This window comes from Dipodomys spectabilis, unplaced genomic scaffold (genome assembly GCF_019054845.1).
Source record: "Dipodomys spectabilis isolate Male_0828 unplaced genomic scaffold, ASM1905484v1 ptg000136l, whole genome shotgun sequence".
Classification (NCBI taxonomy): domain Eukaryota; kingdom Metazoa; phylum Chordata; class Mammalia; order Rodentia; family Heteromyidae; genus Dipodomys; species Dipodomys spectabilis.
The window spans coordinates 96,063-117,697 of NW_024870813.1; the positions used below are offsets into that span (position 1 = coordinate 96,063).

A 21,635-nucleotide genomic window follows, 5' to 3' on the forward strand; every position below is an offset into this window, starting at 1 on the left:
CTCTAGCCTGTGGGCTGAGTTCCTTTGTAAATGTGAGGAAGATGTGTGGGCACTACAGAGCTGTACCCCACCCTGCCCATGGTAAGGGTGCTGCTCTCTGGCCCTTCTCCTGCCCCAGGACACAAACCCAGGAGGAGTGGGTGTTGGAGTTCAGTTCCTGCTTCCCCCAGTGTTTTCTGGTTCAAGAATCTTTGCTAGATTCCTCTGTTCACTGGAGGCCCTCCCTCCCCCAATGTCAGCCTTATCACCCCAGTGAACCACTCCACCTTCTGGCCTTCGATGTGGGTGGAAGAGGGAGCGAGGCTTTCTGCGATCCAGCCATCTCCACTGGCATGTGGGAGGAACGCCACTCACTGCCACAGGAGCTGAGCGCCCAGAATCGGGGAGCTATGTCTCTTTTGTTGTTGTGCAGTCCAAGGGCTTGAACTCAGGACCTGGGTGCTGCCCCTGAGCTTTTTTTGCTCAAGGCTAGCACTCACCTACTTGAACTACAGCTCTGGTTTTGGCTTTTTTGGTGGTCTGACTGACAGACTTTCCTGCCTGGGCTGGCATGGAACCACAGCCCTCAGATCTCAGCCTCCTGAGTAGCTAGGACTGCAGACAGGAGGTGAGGCCTTGTGTCTACAGAAAGGAGCTTGTGTGCACCCACATAGGAGGCAGCTCTCTTCCCTGCCCCGGGTTCCTGTGCACCAAGAGGGTGAACAGCTGGGCACAGCCATGGAGATGCAGCTGAGGGCACCCACCTTCCCAGTTTTATTTTCCAGTCCCGCAGCCACCTGCCCATCTGCTGCCTTGATGGACACCATGTCTGCATCACTGCCCTTCTCCCTGCTGCCTCCTGGCTTGAGGTTCCATGTCCTAAAACAGGTTCACAGACGCAGTCCCTCCTCCCGCACCTGGGCTGGGGTCACTCACAGCCGTGTCGCCCCCCCTCTCTCTCTGGCAGGCACTTCCCTAGTCCAGCACCTGATGACCACCCTCATCCGCAAACACAGCCAGCTGTTCACTGCCACGGTCCCAGAAGGACTTGCCTCCCCGGCCGGGGCCCCACAGTGCACAGTGGGCTGGGTCTCTGAGGAGGCCTGCAGGGACAGTCCAGCTGAGCCTGGCGGCCTTGGCCTGCCCACCCACAGGACCTCATCTCTAGACCGGCCAGCTGCAGTGGTGCTTTCGAGGACCTCCCCCCCTGGCCGGGGCAGCCAGAGCCATCCTGCAGCCCCTGGCTCAAGAAAAGGGATACAGACCTTGCCCAGCTGGAAGTCTTCCTTCCGGCAGCCAGGATCCCGGTCAGGGAGCCCAAAGGGAGGCACGTCCTCCCTCGAGGTGCCCAGCCTCTCGTCCAGTGGGAACTGGCTCATGAACGGGCTGTCCTCTCTGCGTGGCCATCATCGGCGAGCCTCCTCAGGGGACCGGCTCAAGGACTCGGGCTCCCCACACAGACTGTCCACCTACGACAACGTGCCTCCGGCCAGCCTCTTTCCCAGCACGGCCAGCACCACATGGTCTGTCACGACATCCTCCAGGGAGGCCTCTGTCAGCAGCTGCACAGCCCACAGGGCCAGCGACTCGTCCACCTGCAGCTCCCTGCACACCGAGTGGGCCCTGGAGCCATCCCCGCTGCCCAGCAGTGGGGACCATAGGTCCCCAGACTTGGGCCACAGTTTGGATGAGACGAGCGGACACGGTGGTGGTGGCAGCAGCCACAGCAGTGAGCCCAGCAACCCAGGAAGTCCTGCCCTGGACCAGGCCCACCGCTGCCGAGTTCTCCAGGGCCTGGTGGCTGAGCTCAGGGCAGAGCTCTGCCGGCAGAGGACTGAGTACCAGACAAGTCTGAGAAGGTAAAGGGCTGGGGCCAGGCCAGAACTTCTGATGCTATGATTGCTGCCAGCCATGAATGTGCCCAGAGGCGGCAACATGGCTCAGGGGAGGAGCTCAGGGGAGGGCTGGGACAGGTCCTGTGTCTGATAGTCTCAGAGCTGGAAGGCCTTGCATATAGTTGGTGCCCCATAAAGGCTCACTCAAAATTTGGGAATGTCAGCATGAAGTCAAAGCAGACCATACTAACAGCCAGGCAAGGGCTTCAGTCAGCATCTCAGGCCCCCTGTTAGCAGACTCTTGAGCTGTAAGCCCAGGTCCCATGCCCTATCAGACCTGCGTGTGGATCTGAGGCTGGCTTTCTCCAGTGCCTCCGTTGGTGGTGCTCATGGAACGTTCTTGCTTCCTGCTGAGGCTTTCCACAGGGAGCTGGGAGGGCAGTGAGTGGCCTCGCTGCTCTGGACCACATCTGCAGTTGCCAGGGTAGGTCATGGTGGGCAGTGCCTGACCAGGTCACGAAGCGCCAATAGGATATGGCTGCTGCAGAGAGGAGAAAGGAGGCAGGGGGAAAACCTCACCTGTAAGTCCTGCTCCAAGATCAGCCAGGCAGTGGGTGGGAACTTCTGACCTGAGCTGGTAGCCGTTGAGTGTGGGAGGAGGGACAACCAAGCTGTCTACAGAGGCCTGGAGTGAGCACCCCCTCCCCTCCAACTTGTGGCACTTCTCACCTGCATCCTCAGGATGGGTGATGGTGGATGGTAGGCCGGGTCTCAGACTCTCCTGGTTCAAGTCACAGTTCCACTAGTGTTGATGATGTGTGTCCTGGGTGGGCTCACCAGCCTCTGCTACTGGGTGTTGACCATGGCTCCATGGATCCACAGAAGCAAATTCCCAGAGAACAAGGAGGTCCTGTCTCTTGCTAGCTGGGTGGCTAGGCTGTTGTGCTGGCCCTGGTGGGGGTCTGTGCACGGGAAGGGGTATTACGTCTCCTGATTCGCTGGGGTTACAGGTATGAGTCACCAGTTCCTTGCTCTCCTCCTCATTTAAGGGGTTGGGGCAGAGCTTGTGAACAAAGCATGTCAGAGAACCCTCAAGCACGGGGCGGAGCGGGGTGGGGGGCCTGGGGGGCGTGTGAGGAGTGGAAGGCCTTGGAGCCACACCAGCCCTGGGCAGGCGGGTAAGGCAGTATATGCCATTTTAGCCTCAGTGGTGCTCTGGTCTTACTGGTAGGGACATGAAAACAGAGAAGCTGGTGAAGGTTCTCGGGCACTTTGGTCCCCTTGGGAAGTACACCTGGCTGCCCAGGCTCCAAGAATGGCACAGGCCCCGGGGCAGCAGTAGAGATGGAAGGCAGCCAGATGCTGTGCCTGCGCTGAGGGCTTGTTTGCTCACTGATGGGCTGTGGGACTTGCCAGAGGGCGTTAGGGTTGTGGCTGGCCAGCTGCAGGGACACCTGGCTAGAAGGTCAAGTCAGAGATGCTCTTGAGACAGGCCAAGAGTCACGGAGGGGCGTAGGGTCAAGAGACTGGACACCAAGGTCGCTCCAGCCGGGGCAGCTTAGGCCAAGGAAGGAAGGAGGCCTGGGGACAGAGAGAAGTGGGTGGAACCTTAGTGTCACTCACCCTCCGTGGGGTCTGAAGGTGAGACTGTCCATGCTGTGGTGAAGGGATGTCACCTTTGTGCTCAGTGACTCAGAAGAGGCCTGGCTGGCTGGCAGGTGGGACTGATAGCCGTGGCTACACAGTGTCCCTGTCCACGGGGACTGCAGAGCTGTTGGAGCCGAATCCCTTTGGAGCGCTCTACATTTCAGAGACTGGGCTGTTGTCACGCTTCCCTCCTACCCTGGCCAAGCTCCAAGGGGCCTAGGCAGGAGCTAGCCACCTGGTGGGAAAAGATGTGTATGCCAACCTTGGCACGGTGTGGTGTGGGATCTGGTGCGGCCTCACGGAGGGTGACGGAAAGCTAGACCAAGGGAGACGTGTAAGGTGGGAGGTGGAAAGCAAGCCTGAAAGACTGTCTGTTTGGAACTTCTTTTGAGCAGGGCAGATGACCCCTCAGAGCAGGGAACAGGTCTGGAACCCCAGTGCTGAGAGAGCGCACGTGGGTGTGAGTGGGGAGAGCAGGCGCCATCCTTTGAACTGAGGGCCTGGGCTCTGACCCTCAGCTTTTGTGCTCAAGGCTAACATTCTACCACTGGGAGAGATAATCCGTTTCTGGATTTTTTGGTGTCTAATTGGAGCTAAGACTCACAGATTTTCTTTCCAGAGATGGCTTTGAACTGCAGTCCTTTGAACTGCAGGCGTGGGCCACTGGTGCCCCACACATCTTTACCGTTTGGTGGGATGTCTTCATTGGCTCCCTGGCGTATACCAGGACCAGCCAAGGCCCGTGAGGTCCCTTCTATCTGTGGGACAGGTCTGACTAGCCCTGGGGAGACTGCCAGGGCTGTACCTGCCGGAGATGGCACGGAAGCAACCCAGCAAAGTGGCATCTGACAGTCTCTCGATTCTTTTTTTAAAGCATTGAAGAAAGCAGTGCAGACCTGAGGAAACAGACGTCACAGTTAGAGGAGGAGCTGGACCAGGAGAAGAAGAAATGTGCCATGTTAGAAATCAAGCTGCGGAACTCAGAGCGGGCCCGGGAGGATGCTGAGAGGAGGAATCAGCTGCTGCAGAAGGAGATGGAGGAGTTTTTCTCCACCCTGGGAAGCTTGACCATGGGGGCCAAAAGCGCCGGGACCCCAAAATGAAAGGAGCTGATATTGCCGCTGGAGAGGAAAGAGCTCCGGAAACCCCCGTGGGGACTGTCAGAGGCCCACTTGCCCAGGTGTGATCTGGGTGCTGCTCTCAGGGCCTAGTGGATGCCAATGCTAAGAACAGCATTTCGCCCCTTGCCTAGGAAAAGTCCCCATGCCCACCCACAGAGGTGGCTTTCAAGAGCCAGGCAGCCAACCAGAACTTTGCATTCATGATTAAATGTGCTATGGAAGCAGGGTGCTTCACAGGCCTCGTTCTTTGTGGCTGTTCCAAGTGGGGCTTACCAAGTGATGTGTTCGGCTTCTCACAGGGCCAGAAGTCCCCTGGGGACCCTGGGGAGGGGTGGCAAGCTCCCTAAGGGGTACCTAGTATGTGCATAAACACAGATTTATGCAATTCTGTGGGGTTTTGTGTGTGCTGATCCTAGGATGTGAACTCGGGGCCTAGGCACTGTCCCTGTGATTTTTTTACTCAAGGCTAGCGTTTTACCACTTGAGCTGAAGCTCCACTTCTGCCTTTTTCTGATCATTAGTTGGACATAAAAGTCTTACTTTCCTGCCCAAAGGCTGGCTTTGAACCATGATGCTCAGATCTCAGCCTCTTCAGTAGCTAGGATTACAGGCTAGAGCCATGGCACCCGGCCAACTCTTGTGTTTTGGCTCTGTCTGTGGCTCCATCATCTGAGGCTCAAAGCCCACTGCTTTTTCCCCATCTCTCCTTCTTGGGGCTCTGGTCACCCCATCACCTGCTTTCCTCTGGGCGGGTCAGAGCCTGCAAGGTACAGGCCACATGGGCACTGGTGCACTCAGGCAAGCAGGTGAGGTCTGCAGGAGAGCTAAGCAAGTGGGGTCTCGGGGGGGGGGCATGCCTTCCATGCCCACTCACCCTCTCCAGCCTGTCCTCACCCCCAGTCCTCATCTCTCGAGGCATCCCCCCTTCCACCCACCCCCTGCCACGCAACCACCATTCCCCTGCTCTGACTTACACATGGCCTCTCACTCCCCCCAGGCAGTGTTTGGGGGAAGTGATGATCACCAAAGCACCCAGTTTCTGACTGGTATATCTGGGGAGTTCAGTCCCAAGCTCTCCATATCACTTCTGGCAATACGTGGCCTGGTAAGTGGGCCATGTTGGAAACAGGTTGTAGTGCTCCCAGGAAGTGCACTAAATCACCACCACAGCCCCAGTGGACAAGATGAGGGTGTTGTTGAAGCTCCCAGGGGCCAGTGGCAGGATGGCCATCTTCCCTGAGTGTAAAATACCCGCCTCCCTCCCTCCCCTTCAAGGAGAGAGAAGAGGGGCATCTGATTCCTCATAACAGCCCTCCCTCTAAGATGGGCATCTGCCCATTTCTTCATCGAGAAGGGAGGAGGGATTTTTTTCACCTTAATTTGGACATAATGCCATCAGGCAGTTAAAGGAGCAGGTCAAAGTCTCTTACAGAGGACCACAGGAGAAAAGGATAGCTGTCCATAGCCACGAATCCTAGCATAAACCCAGCTGCCTGCCAAGTCCCTGGATTTGTGAGCCACCTCTGCCACCTGCTGGTCAAATTAGGATCTGCAAGCACTATTCAGTTCTGTTCTCCAATCTTGGCTAATCCAGCGCTCTAGACTCTTTTCTAAAAAGACATCTTACTTGAGTGTCCATAACTCACAGTGGCAGGGGTTCTGGCATTGACTCTTTTTTCATTTTCTTCTACCAAAACTGTTGCCAAATCGTTGGGCCTGTTACCATTAAGACATCATTTGATATGAACTTATGAATTACAAACATGGATAGGAAAATAATTTCTTACAAACTTGCGGCTGCGTGTTGGTGGTTAACTCCTGTATCCCTAGCTACCCAAGAGTCTGAGAGCTGAGGATCAAGTTTGAAGCCAGCCCAGGCAAGAAAAGCAGTGAGGATATCCGCCAGAAATAGAGCTGTGGCTCAAAGTGATAGAGCATTATTAGCCTTGAGCACAAAAGCTCAGGGACAGAGCCTAGGACTTGAGTTCAAGTCCCAACAACTGACAAAAACAACCTCAACAAAAAGAGCCAGGCACTGGTGGCTCACACCTGTAATCCTAGCTACTCAGGAGGCTGAGATCTGAGGATCATGGTTCAAAACCAGCTGAGCAGAAAAGTCTCCGGTTAACTCTTATCTCCAATTAACCACTCAACACAAACAACAGAAGTGGTGCTGTGGCTCCAAGTGGTAGAGTGCTAGCCTTAAGCAAAGCGCTCAGGGACAGTGCCCAAGCCCTGAGTTCAAGCCCAGGACTGAATAGAGTATTTTAGAAAGGCAACAGAAGAAAGTCACTGAAGTACTAAAGTATGAGTCATTTAAAGAGAAGTTGATTTAAGAAAAAGAAAACCAGCTGGGAATATGCTTAATGGTAGAGTGCTTGTCTGGCATTCACGAAGCCCTGGGTTCGATTCCTCAGTACTACATAAACAGAAAAGGCCTAAAGTGGTGCTGTGGCTAGAGTGCTAGACTTGAACAAAAGATTAGGGACAGTGCCAGGCCCTGTGTTCAAGCCCCAGGACTGGCAAAAAAGAAAAAAGAAAAGGAAAAAAACCCTAGATTCTTAGGAAGTGATTTAACTTTAGCATTTGGCTTTAGAGAGAGACAACTAGCCCTGAAAAGGGCTGTGAGATAGTTCATTGGTAGAGGGCTTGTCTTAACAGGGGCAGAGCCCTGGGTTTTGTTCTCCAGCACTGCAAAAACCACCCCAAACCCCTGTAAGTCAGAAATAGTCCATGAAACAACAACAACAAAGTTAGCTTAGAAGTCTGACAAATGGGTATAACTTCTAATACTGAAAACAATAACAAATCCAAACCCACCAATCTTAATAAATAACTGTACTGGGGACTGAACCTGGAATCTGAGGCTTCCTAGGCCAATGCCCTACCACTCGGGCCATAACCTCAACCTTTTTGTACTTTGGAGAGAAGGTATCACTAGCTGCCTACTAGTTTCACACTTGCCACCATCCTACCTCCACCTCTACAGTAGCTAGGATTACAAGCCTGCACCACCACCTCTGACTAATGTATACACTTAAAAAAAAAGAGGGGGGTGGGTACAATTCTGAGGTATGGAGGTGATGGCATCTTGCACACACACACTTTTTTTTTTGCCAGTCCTGGGGCTTGAACTTGGGGCCTGGATACTGTTCCTGATCTTTTTTTGCTCAAGGATAGCACTCTACCACTTGAGCCACAGCACCACTTTGGCTTTTTCTATTTATGTGGTACTGAGAAATTGAACCCAGGGCTTCTATGCATGCTTGGCAAGCACTCTGCCACTAAGCAACCTTCCCAGCCAGGAATCTTGTCTTTTGAATGATCAACCATGAACTAAATTCTGGAACAGGTGCCAGATAAGATCATGTGGGGTTGCTAACAGTTCTGGCATTGTCTATAGACCCTGCCCTGCTTGGACATTGGCACCTCAGCCCTGGCAGACCCTCCCAATGGAGAGACTTCTATGGAAGCCATGGCATTGGCCCTGCCACCATTGCCACCTCTTGGGTTAACTCACCACCTGGGCCAGGAATCATAGCTTTCCACCAAGCACATTGCTACTCTTTGTTATCGCCCACCAAGCCCACAGTTGAGCCCATGCAGTCTCCAGATGAGTGAAGCTTTGGTCAGAGTGCAAAGGGCCTGGCTTGTCCTTGCACAGCCATGAGATGGGGATGCTGAGCTCTTGAGGCCTTTGTCTAAAAGAAGCCATTTTACACACACACACACACACACACACACACATACCACTTGCTCCTTAGGGTGTAGGTAACATTCTTGGAACGTCTCTGATGATGGAAATATTGGGAACTTAGGGACCCAGCCCCCAGAGAGACTAGTTCCAACCAGGCAGCCTACCTGAGCCTCCATTCCTTCACTGTCCACATTGAAGATGTTGGCTTGACAGTGTAGTCATGGTGCAGATGGAGCCATGGACAGGAAGCCAGAGGACTGCTGCAACAGAAACCACAACAGATAGGGGTGGGGGAAAGGAAGATGTGCTGATGGAAAAATGGGCAAAGAAGAAAGAATGGAAACAAGTTGACATTTGTTTCAGGTCAAGATTTCCTTCCTGCATATGTCTACTAGGCTCTCCATCCATGTGGGCTAGAGGCAACAGGACCATAAAGTCATGGCTTCTGATAGAACTTACCTTCTAGTGGAGTAATAAGAGACGAGATACATTCACAGTATAGTCAAGATCCCAGTAGGGGATAGGCAGAAAGCCTTCTCCAAGAAGCCATGTGAGTGGAGAGCTGAGGTACGGGCCCAGGAGGAAGAGGAACTGTACAGAAGTGAGAGTGCTTAGGGTCCTGAGCGAGGGAGCTTGGTTTGGTGCAGTAGTATGGATTGGCAACTTCCCCCAAGGGCCATGTCTTAAAGGCTCCGGGAAGGTTGATCCTTTTTTTTTTTTTGGCAGTTGTGGGTCTGAACTCTGTCCCTCAGCTCCTCGGCTCAAGGCTAGTGCTCTACCACTTGAACCACAGCGTTACTCCCAGCTTTTTCTGCTTATGTGGTGCTGAGGAATTGAACCCAGGGCCTCATGCATACAAAGCAAGCACTCTACCGCTGAGCCACCTTCCCAGCCCAAGATTGATCCTTTAAGGAGGGGCTTTGGTCTTTAGGTTACTGATGGACTATTTATGAGACCCAGTTCCTTTCTCTTCCTGTCTTTTGCTACCTGGTCAAGGTAGCAATAGAAAATCCCAAAAGTGTTGAGTCCAAACCTTTTCTCTGTCTCAGGCATTTCACAGAAGTGATGCAAAACTGACCAGTAGTCAGAAAGAGGCAGAATACAGTCAGTCAGGTAGTGCTGGCCAGAGGACCACAGGACCCAGAGCCCATGGTAAGAGATATATTTTTTTCTTGGAGAAGTAAGGAAGCATTCAAGAGCTTCCAAACAATGTTTTAACATGGCTCTTTGGCTACTGGGTGGAGAGAACTCAGAGGCATGGGACAATCATCCAAGAGGGAGCCCAGAGACTGCAGAGGATGGATGGAAGGCAGGGTGAGCGGAGACGTGGAGTTCTCATGAGAATGGGCAGAGGCAGGGAGTATGGAAGCAGCAAGGGGAGCTGCTGACATGGCTTAGAAGGTTCAGACTGACAAGGAAGACGGACCCTATCTAGCAAGGAAAGTCTGCAAGAGGAGAGGGTGTCCTGGAGAAGACAGGGATCAGATGGGTTTAGAGAAATGCACATTACCCTGACATCCAGAAAGAGGGGCAGGCTTACCTTAAGTAGCATCCTGCAACTGTGTTTGACCAGGGGATGCTTTGCTCACACAAAGTTTTTCTGGACATGGAGGCAGTGGGTCCGGAATGAAGACTGGAGTTCACTTGTTCACTGTTAGTGCTGGTCCTGGTGTTCAGCAAGCTGACAGTTGAGAATTGTTGACCAGGACAGGTCAATTTTGCTGGCAATTACCTGGGTATTGCCATCTTAAGACAAGCCAGGCAGTTCACCTTGGAGTCAGGTTTGAGCCTGTGGCCCATTCCCCCCAGCTCCCTGCCCAACCCACAGCTGGCTCCAGAATGGCCAGGTCAAGTGCACCAGGTGAAGCTGGACTGTCCATGGCGACTTCCCTTGGCTTATAGGAAGCTTTGGTATCTGTCAATGACTGTGAAAAGGAAACCAAGGGCAGGGTCCAGGCCACATCGGGCTGGGGATGCCACATCCAAATTCTCTGGCTCTACTGCAGTTTGGGAAGAGTGGGTTCCAGGTTTAAAGGATCTTTCTTCCCAGTACATCAAACCAACGGGAAGCATTTGGTTCCTAACGAACTATTCTATGTAGGTTCACACAGCCAGAGCATAGTTTTGAGACCACCCAAACTGCATCTTTCTCATTTCTCCATGCCATCTGTTTCCAAGACCCTCATCTGCAGTTCCATTGCCTTTACCCTAACGCTTATCTTCATGAACATTCACCAAATTCATCAGTACAGAAACCCTGAACTAACAGAGTAGCTCCCACACATGTGATGCATGAAGCAGAGGAGCACGGCTCAGGGCAGTTGAAACTTGTCCTAAGAGGACCGACCTCACTTCCCTGTCTTCAGGCTTCATCTCCTGAGGACATAAGTACTTTTGGCTTCTTTTTTTCACCCCCACACCTCATTTTACCCCTTCTTTCCAGACACCACCATGGCTTCCACTTCCTGCCCAATTTTCACAAGTGCCTGCACCACCCAATTCGCATGCTGATCCTTAGCAATCACAGCCCACACCCCACTTATCAGGCAGCTGTGCGTCTCCTCCTACCCATCCACGCAGGGAAACTAAGGTCCAACCAGACACAGGCCCCAGCAGAAAACTCTACGAGACTGAAGAGGTTTCTAGGAGTTTGTGGCTCATGCCACTCCTAATTGAGGATTCTTGTTGGAGCTCATCCAGGCAGACAAATGGGTGAGACTTTTATCTCCAAAGAACATATCTCCAAAGAACAAAAAGCCAAAAGTGGAGTCAATAGGGTGCCAGCCTGAGTGAAAAAGCTGAAGGACAGCACTTAGGCGCGCGCGCGCGCACACACACACACACACACACACACACACACACACACACACACACACACACAGCCAAAAGTGGAGTCAATAGGGTGCCAGCCTGAGTGAAAAAGCTGAAGGACAGCACTTAGGCGCGCGCGCGCACACACACACACACACACACACACACACACACACACACACACACACACACACACACACACACACACACACACACACACACACACACACACACACACACACACACACACACCCGAAGAGGCCCACGGGCAGCCAGCTAGAGCCAAGTGTCCCCTTTCTCTTACTCCTGACACTGAAAGTGCTAAGTCAAGACAAAATATGTCCTGTGTTCTGCCTTGGGCTCTGCAACTGGGTCGTGCAAATTGTACACCCCTTGTTCTGGCTGCCCAACCATTGGAGCTCCAAATGCTAATCCTGGCATGGCCACCTGTGGAATGGAGACGCATTGTAAGAGAGCCTCACTTTTCCATTGCTTCTCTCAATGGAGCAAGTCTGGCTTCCAGCCACCAATTTCCAGCCCACCTGGACTTGCTCCCACTGCCAGTGACCCTGTTCACCACTGACGGTTTCCACTGCCTTAAGGACAAAGGGACTCCTCCTATTTCCAGTGTGGGCCCTCAACTTCTCAGCCATACCCCCCACTGTGCCAGGCCACCCCATGTCTTGCCCATGCACTTGGTCTGGAACCCACTCCTCTCCAAATATTCCCTATAGAAAAGCACAAAATGCATGGTTTGCATCACACTCATCAGCCCCCACCCGTGTCCCTTCGGGATCATCCTTGTTCTGCTACTTGTGTACTTCAACGAGGTCAAGTGGACTCTCACCCCGTTTCGTCTCCTAACCTCCATTTCCCAGCAGACTTAGCCACATGTTCAAAGTGAGATTAGAAAGCAATCCTTATTCTTAAGATTAACAACCCAAGTTAGGGACAATACCTTTAGTTTTGTGCTGGTCCTGGGGCTCGAACTCAGAGCCTGGGTACTGTCCCTGAGTTTTTTTTTTTTTTTTTTTTTGGTGCTTACAGACTTTGCTGCCTGTGATCCTCAGATTTCAACCTCCCAAGTAGTGAGGATTACAGGCATGGGCCACTGGTGCCTGGCATGTTTTATTTTTAAAACAGTACCTACATTATAACAAAAGCATGAATAACTCCATTTTATAGTGAGGTGGAACAACTTTAAGCCATTCAAATAAAAACAGATTTAAACTCAATGCAACACTGTGCTGGATGCTTCTGCAGCTCCAATAAGCATCGAACAGTGCACATCCAGTGAGCAACCTCATAGCGATGGAGCAGCAGGCTCCCTCCTACCCAGGAGGATGGCTCTCCTACTTAGAAGAGCAATATCCCTCCCTCTTGGTGGGGGAAGGAAGCACCGCAGCAGGAAGCAGACAAAAGGAGTGGAGGCCAAGGCTGTGTGGAGCAGGCTGGAGTGGCATGCCAGGGACTCTGCATGCCCACCTAACAGCGCATCCAACCGTCGCGCGGTGAAAACCCGGAGCACATTCCAAGCTAAAACTCCCTGCTTGTTTTCAAAGATCCCAGTTTTAAATCCTTATTTTTGCCAAGCAGCCATACAGTTACTAGGTTAAGGATACAGAAGCAAAGTTCCTTTCTTGAAGTTTCTACAGTGACTGCAAACACTAGAAAAGCAAGGTATAATCCGCTGAAGTGACACTGTAGCTCAAGTTGTAGAGTGCTTGCCGTGAGCTCAAGAGCTGAGGGACAGCGCCCAGGCTGAGTTCAAGCCCCATGACCGACCCCCCCTCCCCAAAAAAAAAATCAAGCCAAAAACAATACCAATAATTATGACTTTACAGCATGTATAAAAACTCCAATCTAAGAAATCTGCTTTGGCAAGATCTTTTCTATCCCAATCTACAGAAAATCCTAAAATCATCAAAAAATAAATAAAAATCTTATTACAAGTTTAGTATTCAATGAAAAAACTCTTAATTTCGTAATATTCATACCACTTTTGTCTTTTTTATTTAAAATAATATAACCAATTGACATACTTGATAACATTGTTTCCATTCCAGTGGTGCATGTTTAATGACTAGGGCATGAATGATTAAAAACCACAATAATGATCTCAGCATTCCCTACGAAGTGCCCCATTCTGTTTTGTCTACAGGAGAGGGAGGCCAGGAGAGGGGAAGAAACAGAACAGAGGGAAGGGGAGGGATGAGGAAAGAATGACACAAACTGAGAGAAAAGCAAACATCAAGGATCATACTTGGGTCTTCAGGTTCAAAGACCTGTTGGACAGGAAAAAAAGACTGCAATGAGAAAATAGATGTCACAGTCCAGGTAGACAGCTACTTCAGCTTAACTTCATCATTCAGCTAAAAGATTAACAGCTTCTCAAAAATATACCAAATATTGGGCCTACAAAAGTAATTTATTTCTTCGTAAAATTTACTAAGATTTACTCCTTTTGTAAAATGCAAAGAATGGACTGATATCACGAGCAGGTTTCTACTTACAAAAACAGACAGTAACGATGTCCACAAGCACATCTAACACAACTTTCCAAGGTTTACAGTGACAGGTTTTACATGTGAGCGTCTCCTACTGATGCAAGGTTGTCTATATGGTAGGTACTGTCAACGTAAGTACTCAACACACAGTGAACGTCACACTCGGTAAAGATCTAACAGGAAGGGCAACAGCTTGCTCCAGAAAGCATAGAAAAATTAGTGTGAGGTAGTTCAATAAAAACCTAGTTTAATTTAAGCCATCGTGAGAAGAGAACATTGTGCAAAATGAATCCACAGGTAGTAGGTTCTCAGAAGTTTCAGTAACGACGAGAATCTAAGCCAGAAAAGTGTTAACTCTTACTAAACTCTCCTTAAGAGCACTTCCAACTAAGAGCAGTTACTCTGAAATAATTAGGATGTTGGTTTTCTGACAAGTTTTCCAATCTTACCCCAGACTATACATTTCTGCTTGAATGCCCTTTAATGTTGCCATCTTTCTTGCAATTTATTGAAGACAAATGAATTTCCTGTAACTCAGGTAAACCTAAGAGCTCAGTAGAAACACGATGCACACTAAAACACAACAGGCCATGGAGGCAACATGGACAGGGCTACTAACGACGGGCAGAGTGGTGCTCCGTCTTCTACTCACCAGGTCGAGGGGCAGCATGCAGATACTCGAACACTAACGAATGTGTGACTAATGAACAACACTCACAAATTACAACAGTATTTTTGAAAATATACTATGTTTTTAACCTCAAAACGTTGTGCAGGCTAGTGCCTAGGCAACACTGACTAGAGTTAAGTCTTGGTGGTGTAGCAGACACTAGTCAATAGTGTAAACCAAGTTGGATTTGTAACCCGGAAATTGGCTTCACTTGCCTACTGCTGATTACTCTCTCAAGAGACTGGGGTCAGTTCTGCTTCACCTTCATCTATTTGAACAACATGGTGCAATCAGCCCAGACAGAGGAATAGAAAAACTCCCAGAAAAATGTTCCTCTATACACCACCAATCTCTTCCGCCTGTGGGGGCTGAAGGCCCTTCTTGTTCGGAAGGCTGCAGGAGGCTGCTTCTCGTGGGAGCTGCCAAGAGCATGCTGTGCCTGCTCTGGCCTGGTGGTGGTGGTGGGGGGGGTCAGCAGCCTAAGGTTCATGGCACGATGAAAACCATTCGGCAAACTGTGTGAAGGAGCTGAGGTGCTCTGTTCATGTACGTTACAATTAAGCAATCTCAACAACAGGATCTTTACAAATGGTCAGCATACACTAGTGGACAAGAGACGCATGTACAAAGAATGGGCATCTTTCCTAATCTACAGAAGCTGAACAATAATTAACGGCTACTATACTTTTTCTGATAGTAAGACAATTGGCATATTAAGAAATATAAAATTAAAAACCCAAATTATAAGAAAGGTGGCTTAACACAAACTGCTTGACAGAAATGTTATTTGTAATTTCTTTTCAAAAACAAATGTTTAAAAAGATGCTTGAAGACTCAAAAAAAAAAGTACCAAATATATATTAACATTTTTAAGTAAAAAGGGACGGTGTATTAGACAACACTTTTCTTTTTAAAAGTATAGCACGCAGCTTTTCATAAGCAGACCTTTCTTTCACGACATAATTTGTTTGTTTTTTTTGTTTTGTTTTTAGTTTACATTAAGTAGTGAGTTTGTTTCCTTTGAATTCAACGGAAAGATCGTGGTTGGCAAGTGGGAGCTGGCATTTACAAGTGACACCGTCAGAACTGCTTTCCTTGCTTCACCAAAATCTGTACTGAGAGAGATGATTTAGCGGTAACCAAACATAAAACACCAGGGCACCTCTGAAAGCATGTCAGCTGCTAAAGTGCAATCACTGACAACGTATCCTAGAGAGGACAAAGCTAATTAACTATGAAACTAGTGGAAAATAAGAATGGACTCATGTTCAAGTTCCTGCTAATGTCAAGACTCCAAATCCTGTGATTCTCCAGCTTGCACCATAGTCTCAAAACTCAAATTTCCTAGTAAAATGAACACACCCTATTGTAGGAGTGCACAAAGAATCTCTACAAAAACCAAGAGGCTGAAAGTCAGGGTTTTAAACCATCAAAGACAAACTTGCTATTTCAACATATATAAAAAGGCTACTGTATTTTCACCTTACATATTGCACATTGACAATGACCTAAAGTATCTTATTCAGAAGGAAGTTTGTTGCAACTACAGAAATAAAATACCAAGCAAGCTTTTAAGACATTTGCTGAGCTGCACCTGTCCTTACTCCTGCTACTCACATGTTCCAGTGGCTTCTGCCTAGAACCTTGCTACTCATGTACGCATGCATTTCCCGGTTCATTACATAAAATCCCTCTCGTTCCAGACACCACAAAAGGTGCCTGGGGCCATTACAGACATTACTTTAGACATTATGAGACTTCAATGACAAGACTTAGGAAAAATTCAGTTATAGAGAAATAAATCTGCTGATATAAAATGTAAACAGTTAACACACACTTGTCAGGAGCAGCACCATTCATTCTTACACTACTCAACACCCACATTGCATGTTCTATCGAAAATCAGGTATAAAAAAAATTAAAGACTTGGACTAAATGACCACCATTTATGCCTGCTCTGCTCAATGTGAAGAAACAGTCCTTAGAAAATGATATCCTACATATGGCTGTGTGCTACTATTTTCAGATGAACGATATATTGCTCATTTGATGTGTCATCTACACAAATTGCAGTAGGCATTGGAACCTCCTGACAGCTAGTGTAAATATGATTATGCTACAGGTAGAATCAGCTGGCCAGAACACCATGAAAACTGGTACTCAACTGACTGATCCTCCAAGTAGAGTAGGAAACCAGAAAGGTCCAAGGGCCTGAGGCTGCACTAAAGAGAAAAGACCAGACTCTAAGACCACTGCTGGGACCTACGGCCTGAGGAAATTAACTCTAGTGTGTACAAAAACAGGCTCATAGCTATTAGAAGGGAACCATCTGTTTATTTGCGTTGAAATGTATTATTCATGAAGTATCCTCTTGACTTTATGTGATCTTAAGTTTTGAGCATGCCACAAATGTGCAGAATACACCATATTCCTCAACTTGACTTCTTGTTAGTGGGGTGAAAAGATCAAGAAGGTGGTCACATGTGCCTAGCATCTCATTTAAAGACATGCTCTGAGTTATTCTGCATTTAAACGATGGGGCTTTTACCAAAATTTAGGTAGGCTTGCCTACCAATTATTTTCTAACTAAACCAGGATGGGCAAGTAGCAAGTAACTGGAGGCCTCTTGACACGTTCATCATTTACAGTAGTTATTCCTGAATATAACTGGCTACAGGTTATTTTCCCTCACTCTTCTGGGTTACTTCATTGATATGCACATAACCCTGAAGGATAGCATCATGAACAAACATATGAAATAAATTCTAATTAAAAAAACTATAAAAATCTTAAATAAGTCATGATATAGGCAAGTCACCACATAATAGTTGCTTTGATAAACAAAATCTTACAAATTCAGTAAAAAAAATCAGCAGCATAAGATAAAGCAAATATGCAAAAAATTTAAACCATGATAAAATAATTAGGTTTACATTATACACTTAATTACAGCAAAAAATACAATACAGTTTTGTTGCTGTTTTAAAATACAACTTAGGTTTTAAATTACATCACTTGAAATTAAAAAAAATAAACTACTTTACTAAAAAAATGAATTCTACTTTTTGAAAAATCACTCAAAAATAAGACCACTGAATTGTTTTCAAAGTAGTTCTATCAATGACTAACCGACTCCCCATCCCTCCCCACCCTCCCCCAAGGCCCAAGTAGTCATCTACAGCAGCCCAAAGGTCCAGCTGAGGCTTCCAGACTGCTGTCTGTATCCGAGGCCAAAGTCGGATCTGTTGACATTGAAGACATATCGTTGACAGACGACGATGACGATGGATGCTGAGAGCCACTGATCACTGCTGCACCTGTGCTATGAGAAACAAAACAGCAAATCAGTTGCAGAGAGAATTGCAGATCAAGCTTCTTATGCTATACTACCTACAGAATATTTCTCTTGAGTTTAGAGGGCTCAAAGATCACCACAAAGGATCCTGAATGCAACATTCACATGCACGCACACACAGACACATTTCTATGTAAGAATCCAAAAGTGTTTAGAAACCTACAGTCTTGTCCTTCCCACTAACTTGTTTTTCAGTTTAAGAACTTACACACAAAGCTGTCTAGATTTTACTTTGTTGGAGAGGGGATCTCATTCAACCAGTGTCTAATAAAAGTTAAAAAAATCAGTTCTTTACAAAAAATGACTATGGTATCTTTTCACACACACACAAAAAGGAGAAGTCCAAATGATACTTGTGGTGCATCTTGTTGTAAAGCAAAAGCTAACACAAGAATTAAATCATTTTCATTGGGAGGGACCTTAGTTCACTGCCCTACTTACATTATCTGGCTTACTGGGGTAACTCAAGGGGCCAAGGCAGGTAAACTCAAGTCTCTTTTAGTTCTAAAATTAATCCACATATATCCAAATGTGGACTTATTAAACAGATATAGGACAAACATTTATCAGCACTTACTGGATCTTATCTGGACAGAGAAATTTTCTCAGAGGTTTGATTCACACTGGGGATGGGAGACGTGTAGAAGATATCTAACATGTTAGGTAAGAAGTTTGGAACCACTAAGTAAGGGTCATTCAAAATGAGAATAATATAACTTACACAAGCTTTCAAAATCAGCATTGGTATAAATCAAACACTAAACAGAATTCTCAAGAATGACGATCAGACACAGAGACACTGAAAGCAAACATGTGCAAGGAGACCCAGCCTCCTCACTCAATAATCTCACGGTTTGAGATCATAGCTCATTCCATCTGGTGATGAGCAAAAAGCCAGATAGGAAAGGTTCTCTGAGAACTAGTCTTTAAATGCAACAAGGAAATTGGTGAGGTAGTGAGGATAGGAAAAAGTGTGAGAGCTGTGAAAATAGAAGAAATAGGACTTACAAGGGTCAGAATAAAATGAGACGGAAACAGTATCTTGAATTCTGATAGAAAAGAGGCTAAGGGTGGCAATCTGCTGGCTCCAGGGAAGACCATGTGGTCCCCAACCAGAGCTAAAATGAGGAAGTGTCTATCTGTACTACACATAGTGCACCATAGCTGTTTTCTTTCTTCCTTTTTTTTTTTTTTGGTCCGGTCGTGGGGCCTGAACTCTGGGCCTGGGCGCTGTCCCTCAGCTCTTCAGCTCAAGGCTAGCACTCTACCACTTGAGCCACAGCGCCACTTCCGGCTTTTTTCTTTTTGCTTATGTGTTGCTGAGGAATTGAACCCAGGGCTTCATGCATGCAAGGCAAGCGCTCTACAAGCACTGAGCCACCTTCCCAGCCCCACCATAGCTATTTTCTAAGGCTTACAATAAACATGTAAACCATAAGAAATAATTCTTCTATATATACTTTTTACATAGGTTTTTAGTTCAGGATCCTTTTCATTTTATCTAGCTTTCTTAATCTAGTAAACATTAACTTAAAAAATTCATTATTAATTTTTTTTTGGTGCCAGTTCTGGAGCATGAACTCAGGGCCTGGGCACTGTCCCTGAGCTTCTGTGCTCAAGGCTAGAACTCTACCACTTGAGCCACAGCTCCAGCTTTTTTTGGTGGTTAATTGCCTGGGATAACTTCAAATTGAGATCCTCAGATCTCAGCCTCCTGAGTAGGGTTAAAAGAGTGAGCCACTGGTGCTCAGCTAAACATTAATTCTTAAAATGAATTTTAATGATAAATACCTATGAAAACTACTTGCATTCTCTGATCTTTAAAGCAACACAATAAACTCCCAAATGTCTGAACTATCATAATGTGGAACAACCTTAGTCTCAGGCCCTTTCACCATTTCTTTCTTGGGTTACTCTTTACATAGTCAGGGCAGGTAATCATTTTTTTTAAAGTCAAGTGGACATGGTACTATGACTAGTTGACACTTGCTTTATCAAAGGTTGTTCTTTCTCATGTTCTGCAGATAAGAACTGAATACTCTGATAACAGCATAAATTACAAACACCCTTACAGAAAACATCAAGTCCAGTCTTTTCCACTGACTTTATGACCATAAGAAAGTGTTATCTAGGATTCAAGTTATTTACTTCCAAATTAAGAAGGTATACACCACCCACTCTGTCTATCCCATGAGACCACTATGCTTATGCCTCAGATTGTGCTGCTCACCAGGACAGTATGCCCAAGTATGAAGTTGTTGCAAATAATGGGCCTTCTACATCCTACTCAGGCTTCCACCACAAATAATTCACTTACATTACTACTATGCAGCACCAGCGAATCCCTACCATAGTTCAATTTGTAATTTGGATTTTAATTTGTTATAAGGAAATTATAGAGGAAAGGCCATTTCCAAAATGGAGAAAGCTGTTAAGCCAATTTATATTTTCAACAGGATCTACACTAAGAGATTCAGAAGACTACACTTGAAGGAGTTAAAATACACAATTCTAATAAAAATATAACCAAAATATCAAAAGAAGGCCACTAAAATTAAAGTCATGCTTATAACAAAACAAATAAGCATTGGAAACTATACTTACAAGTCTTATCCATAAACAAGATGCTAGAGATGGTATTTTTTTTCTTAGAATGTAGAAGAGAGTTTTTACATGGGTCAAAATAGCATAGTTTTTTTTTGTTTGTTTGGTTTTGGCTTTTTTGGTTGTGGGGCTTGAACTCGGGGCCTAGGCACTGTCTGTGAGCTCTTCAGCTCAAGGCAAGCAGTCTACCATTTGAACCACAGCAGCGCTTTCGCTTTTCTGGTGGTTAATTGGAGATAAGAGTCTCATAGACTTTCCTGCCCGGGCTGGCTTTGAACTGCAATCCTCAGATCTCAGCCTCCTGAGTAGCTAGGTTTACAAGCGTGAGCCATGGGTGCCCAGCCAATAACATAGTTTTTATATTCAAAATCAGTTAATTTTCTGTTGTTTTGAGGCAAGGTCCCACTCTATCGAGCTTGACATTGACTCATGATCCTCCTACATCAGCCCCCTAGTGCTAGGATTCCAGGCATTGCCAGGATGCAGGTGCTAGCACACTGGCTAAGACATGTATGTATTTAAAAAAATTTAATCCTAAAACAGGCACTGGTGGCTCATGCCTGGAATCCTAGCTACTCAGGAGGCTGAGGTCTGAAGATCAGGGTTCAAAGCCAGCCCAGGAAAGAAAGTCCATGAGACTCCTATCTCCACTAAACCTCCAGAAAACCAGAAGTAGCGCTGTGGCTCAAGCCATAGAGCGCTCGCCTTAAGCTGAAGAGCACAGGGACAGTACCCAAGCCCAGAATTCAAGTCCCACTACTGACAAAACAACAACAAACGCCCCCCCCCCCCCATTTAATCCTTGTAATTTTATTTTCTTCATGTCCCAGTGAGAAATCTTGAAGCATTAAGGAACATTGGCATTCAGGAACACTGCATATTAAGGAGATTTATTCATATTCTTGCTTTTGGTACAAAAAATATGCTTAGTCCTGGGAATCAAAATTGATTAGGATAAAATTCTTGGCTTCAGTAGTAGAAGGCTTTGAGCAAAAAAGCTCAGAGACAGTGCTCAGAGTCCATGACCTGAGTTCAAGCTCCAGGACTGGCATAAAAAAAAAAAAAAAAAGCTCTGACGGGCTCACAGGCCAGTAGAAGGCAAGTGGATAATTACAATGAGTTAATAATAAGCAATAAGAGAAGTGGGTGCCAATACACTTCACATAGGAATGTTTCTTGAAAGTACTTTCTATATAGCATCTGATGAGGTTGTTGAAAAACACAGAATCTGAGAGCTGGGCATGGTGGTTCATGCCCAGAAGACTGAGGCATGAGGACTAAGTTTGAGATCAGTGCATCTTTTGGCAAAAAAATTAGCCTCTGAAGCTCAACTCCGTTTTGCCTAGTCCACCAAACTGCCGAAACCTCTGTAGCCAGAGAAACCTCTCTGCTGCCAGAGGCAGAGGGGG

General features: G+C 47.2%; 2 protein-coding genes across 10 annotated transcripts in view; one reads left to right on the forward strand and one right to left on the reverse strand.

The window, feature by feature from the left end:
* LOC122116490 (rho GTPase-activating protein 22-like) overlaps nt 1–4,800 on the forward strand; it is a 100,478-nt gene extending 95,678 nt beyond the window's left edge. For all 4 annotated transcript variants that reach the window (XM_042690148.1, XM_042690147.1, XM_042690145.1 and 1 more), the window contains 2 exons: nt 947–1,838; nt 4,336–4,800. In XM_042690148.1, coding sequence (XP_042546082.1) covers nt 947–1,838; nt 4,336–4,564 — 1,121 coding nt within the window. In that variant the 3' untranslated portion in view covers nt 4,565–4,800. The remainder of the gene's footprint in view (nt 1–946; nt 1,839–4,335) is intronic.
* An 8,270-nt stretch (nt 4,801–13,070) lies between these two features.
* The window catches only part of Mapk8 (mitogen-activated protein kinase 8), an 81,347-nt gene continuing 72,782 nt past the window's right edge, over nt 13,071–21,635 (reverse strand). For 4 of the 6 annotated variants that reach the window (XM_042690152.1, XM_042690149.1, XM_042690150.1 and 1 more), the window contains one exon: nt 13,071–17,584. In XM_042690152.1, the coding sequence (XP_042546086.1) occupies nt 17,439–17,584 (146 nt within the window). In that variant the 3' untranslated portion in view covers nt 13,071–17,438. Of the gene's footprint in view, nt 17,590–21,635 lie in introns of all 6 variants that reach the window. The other 2 variants (XM_042690155.1, XM_042690154.1) reach the window with 2 other exon arrangements.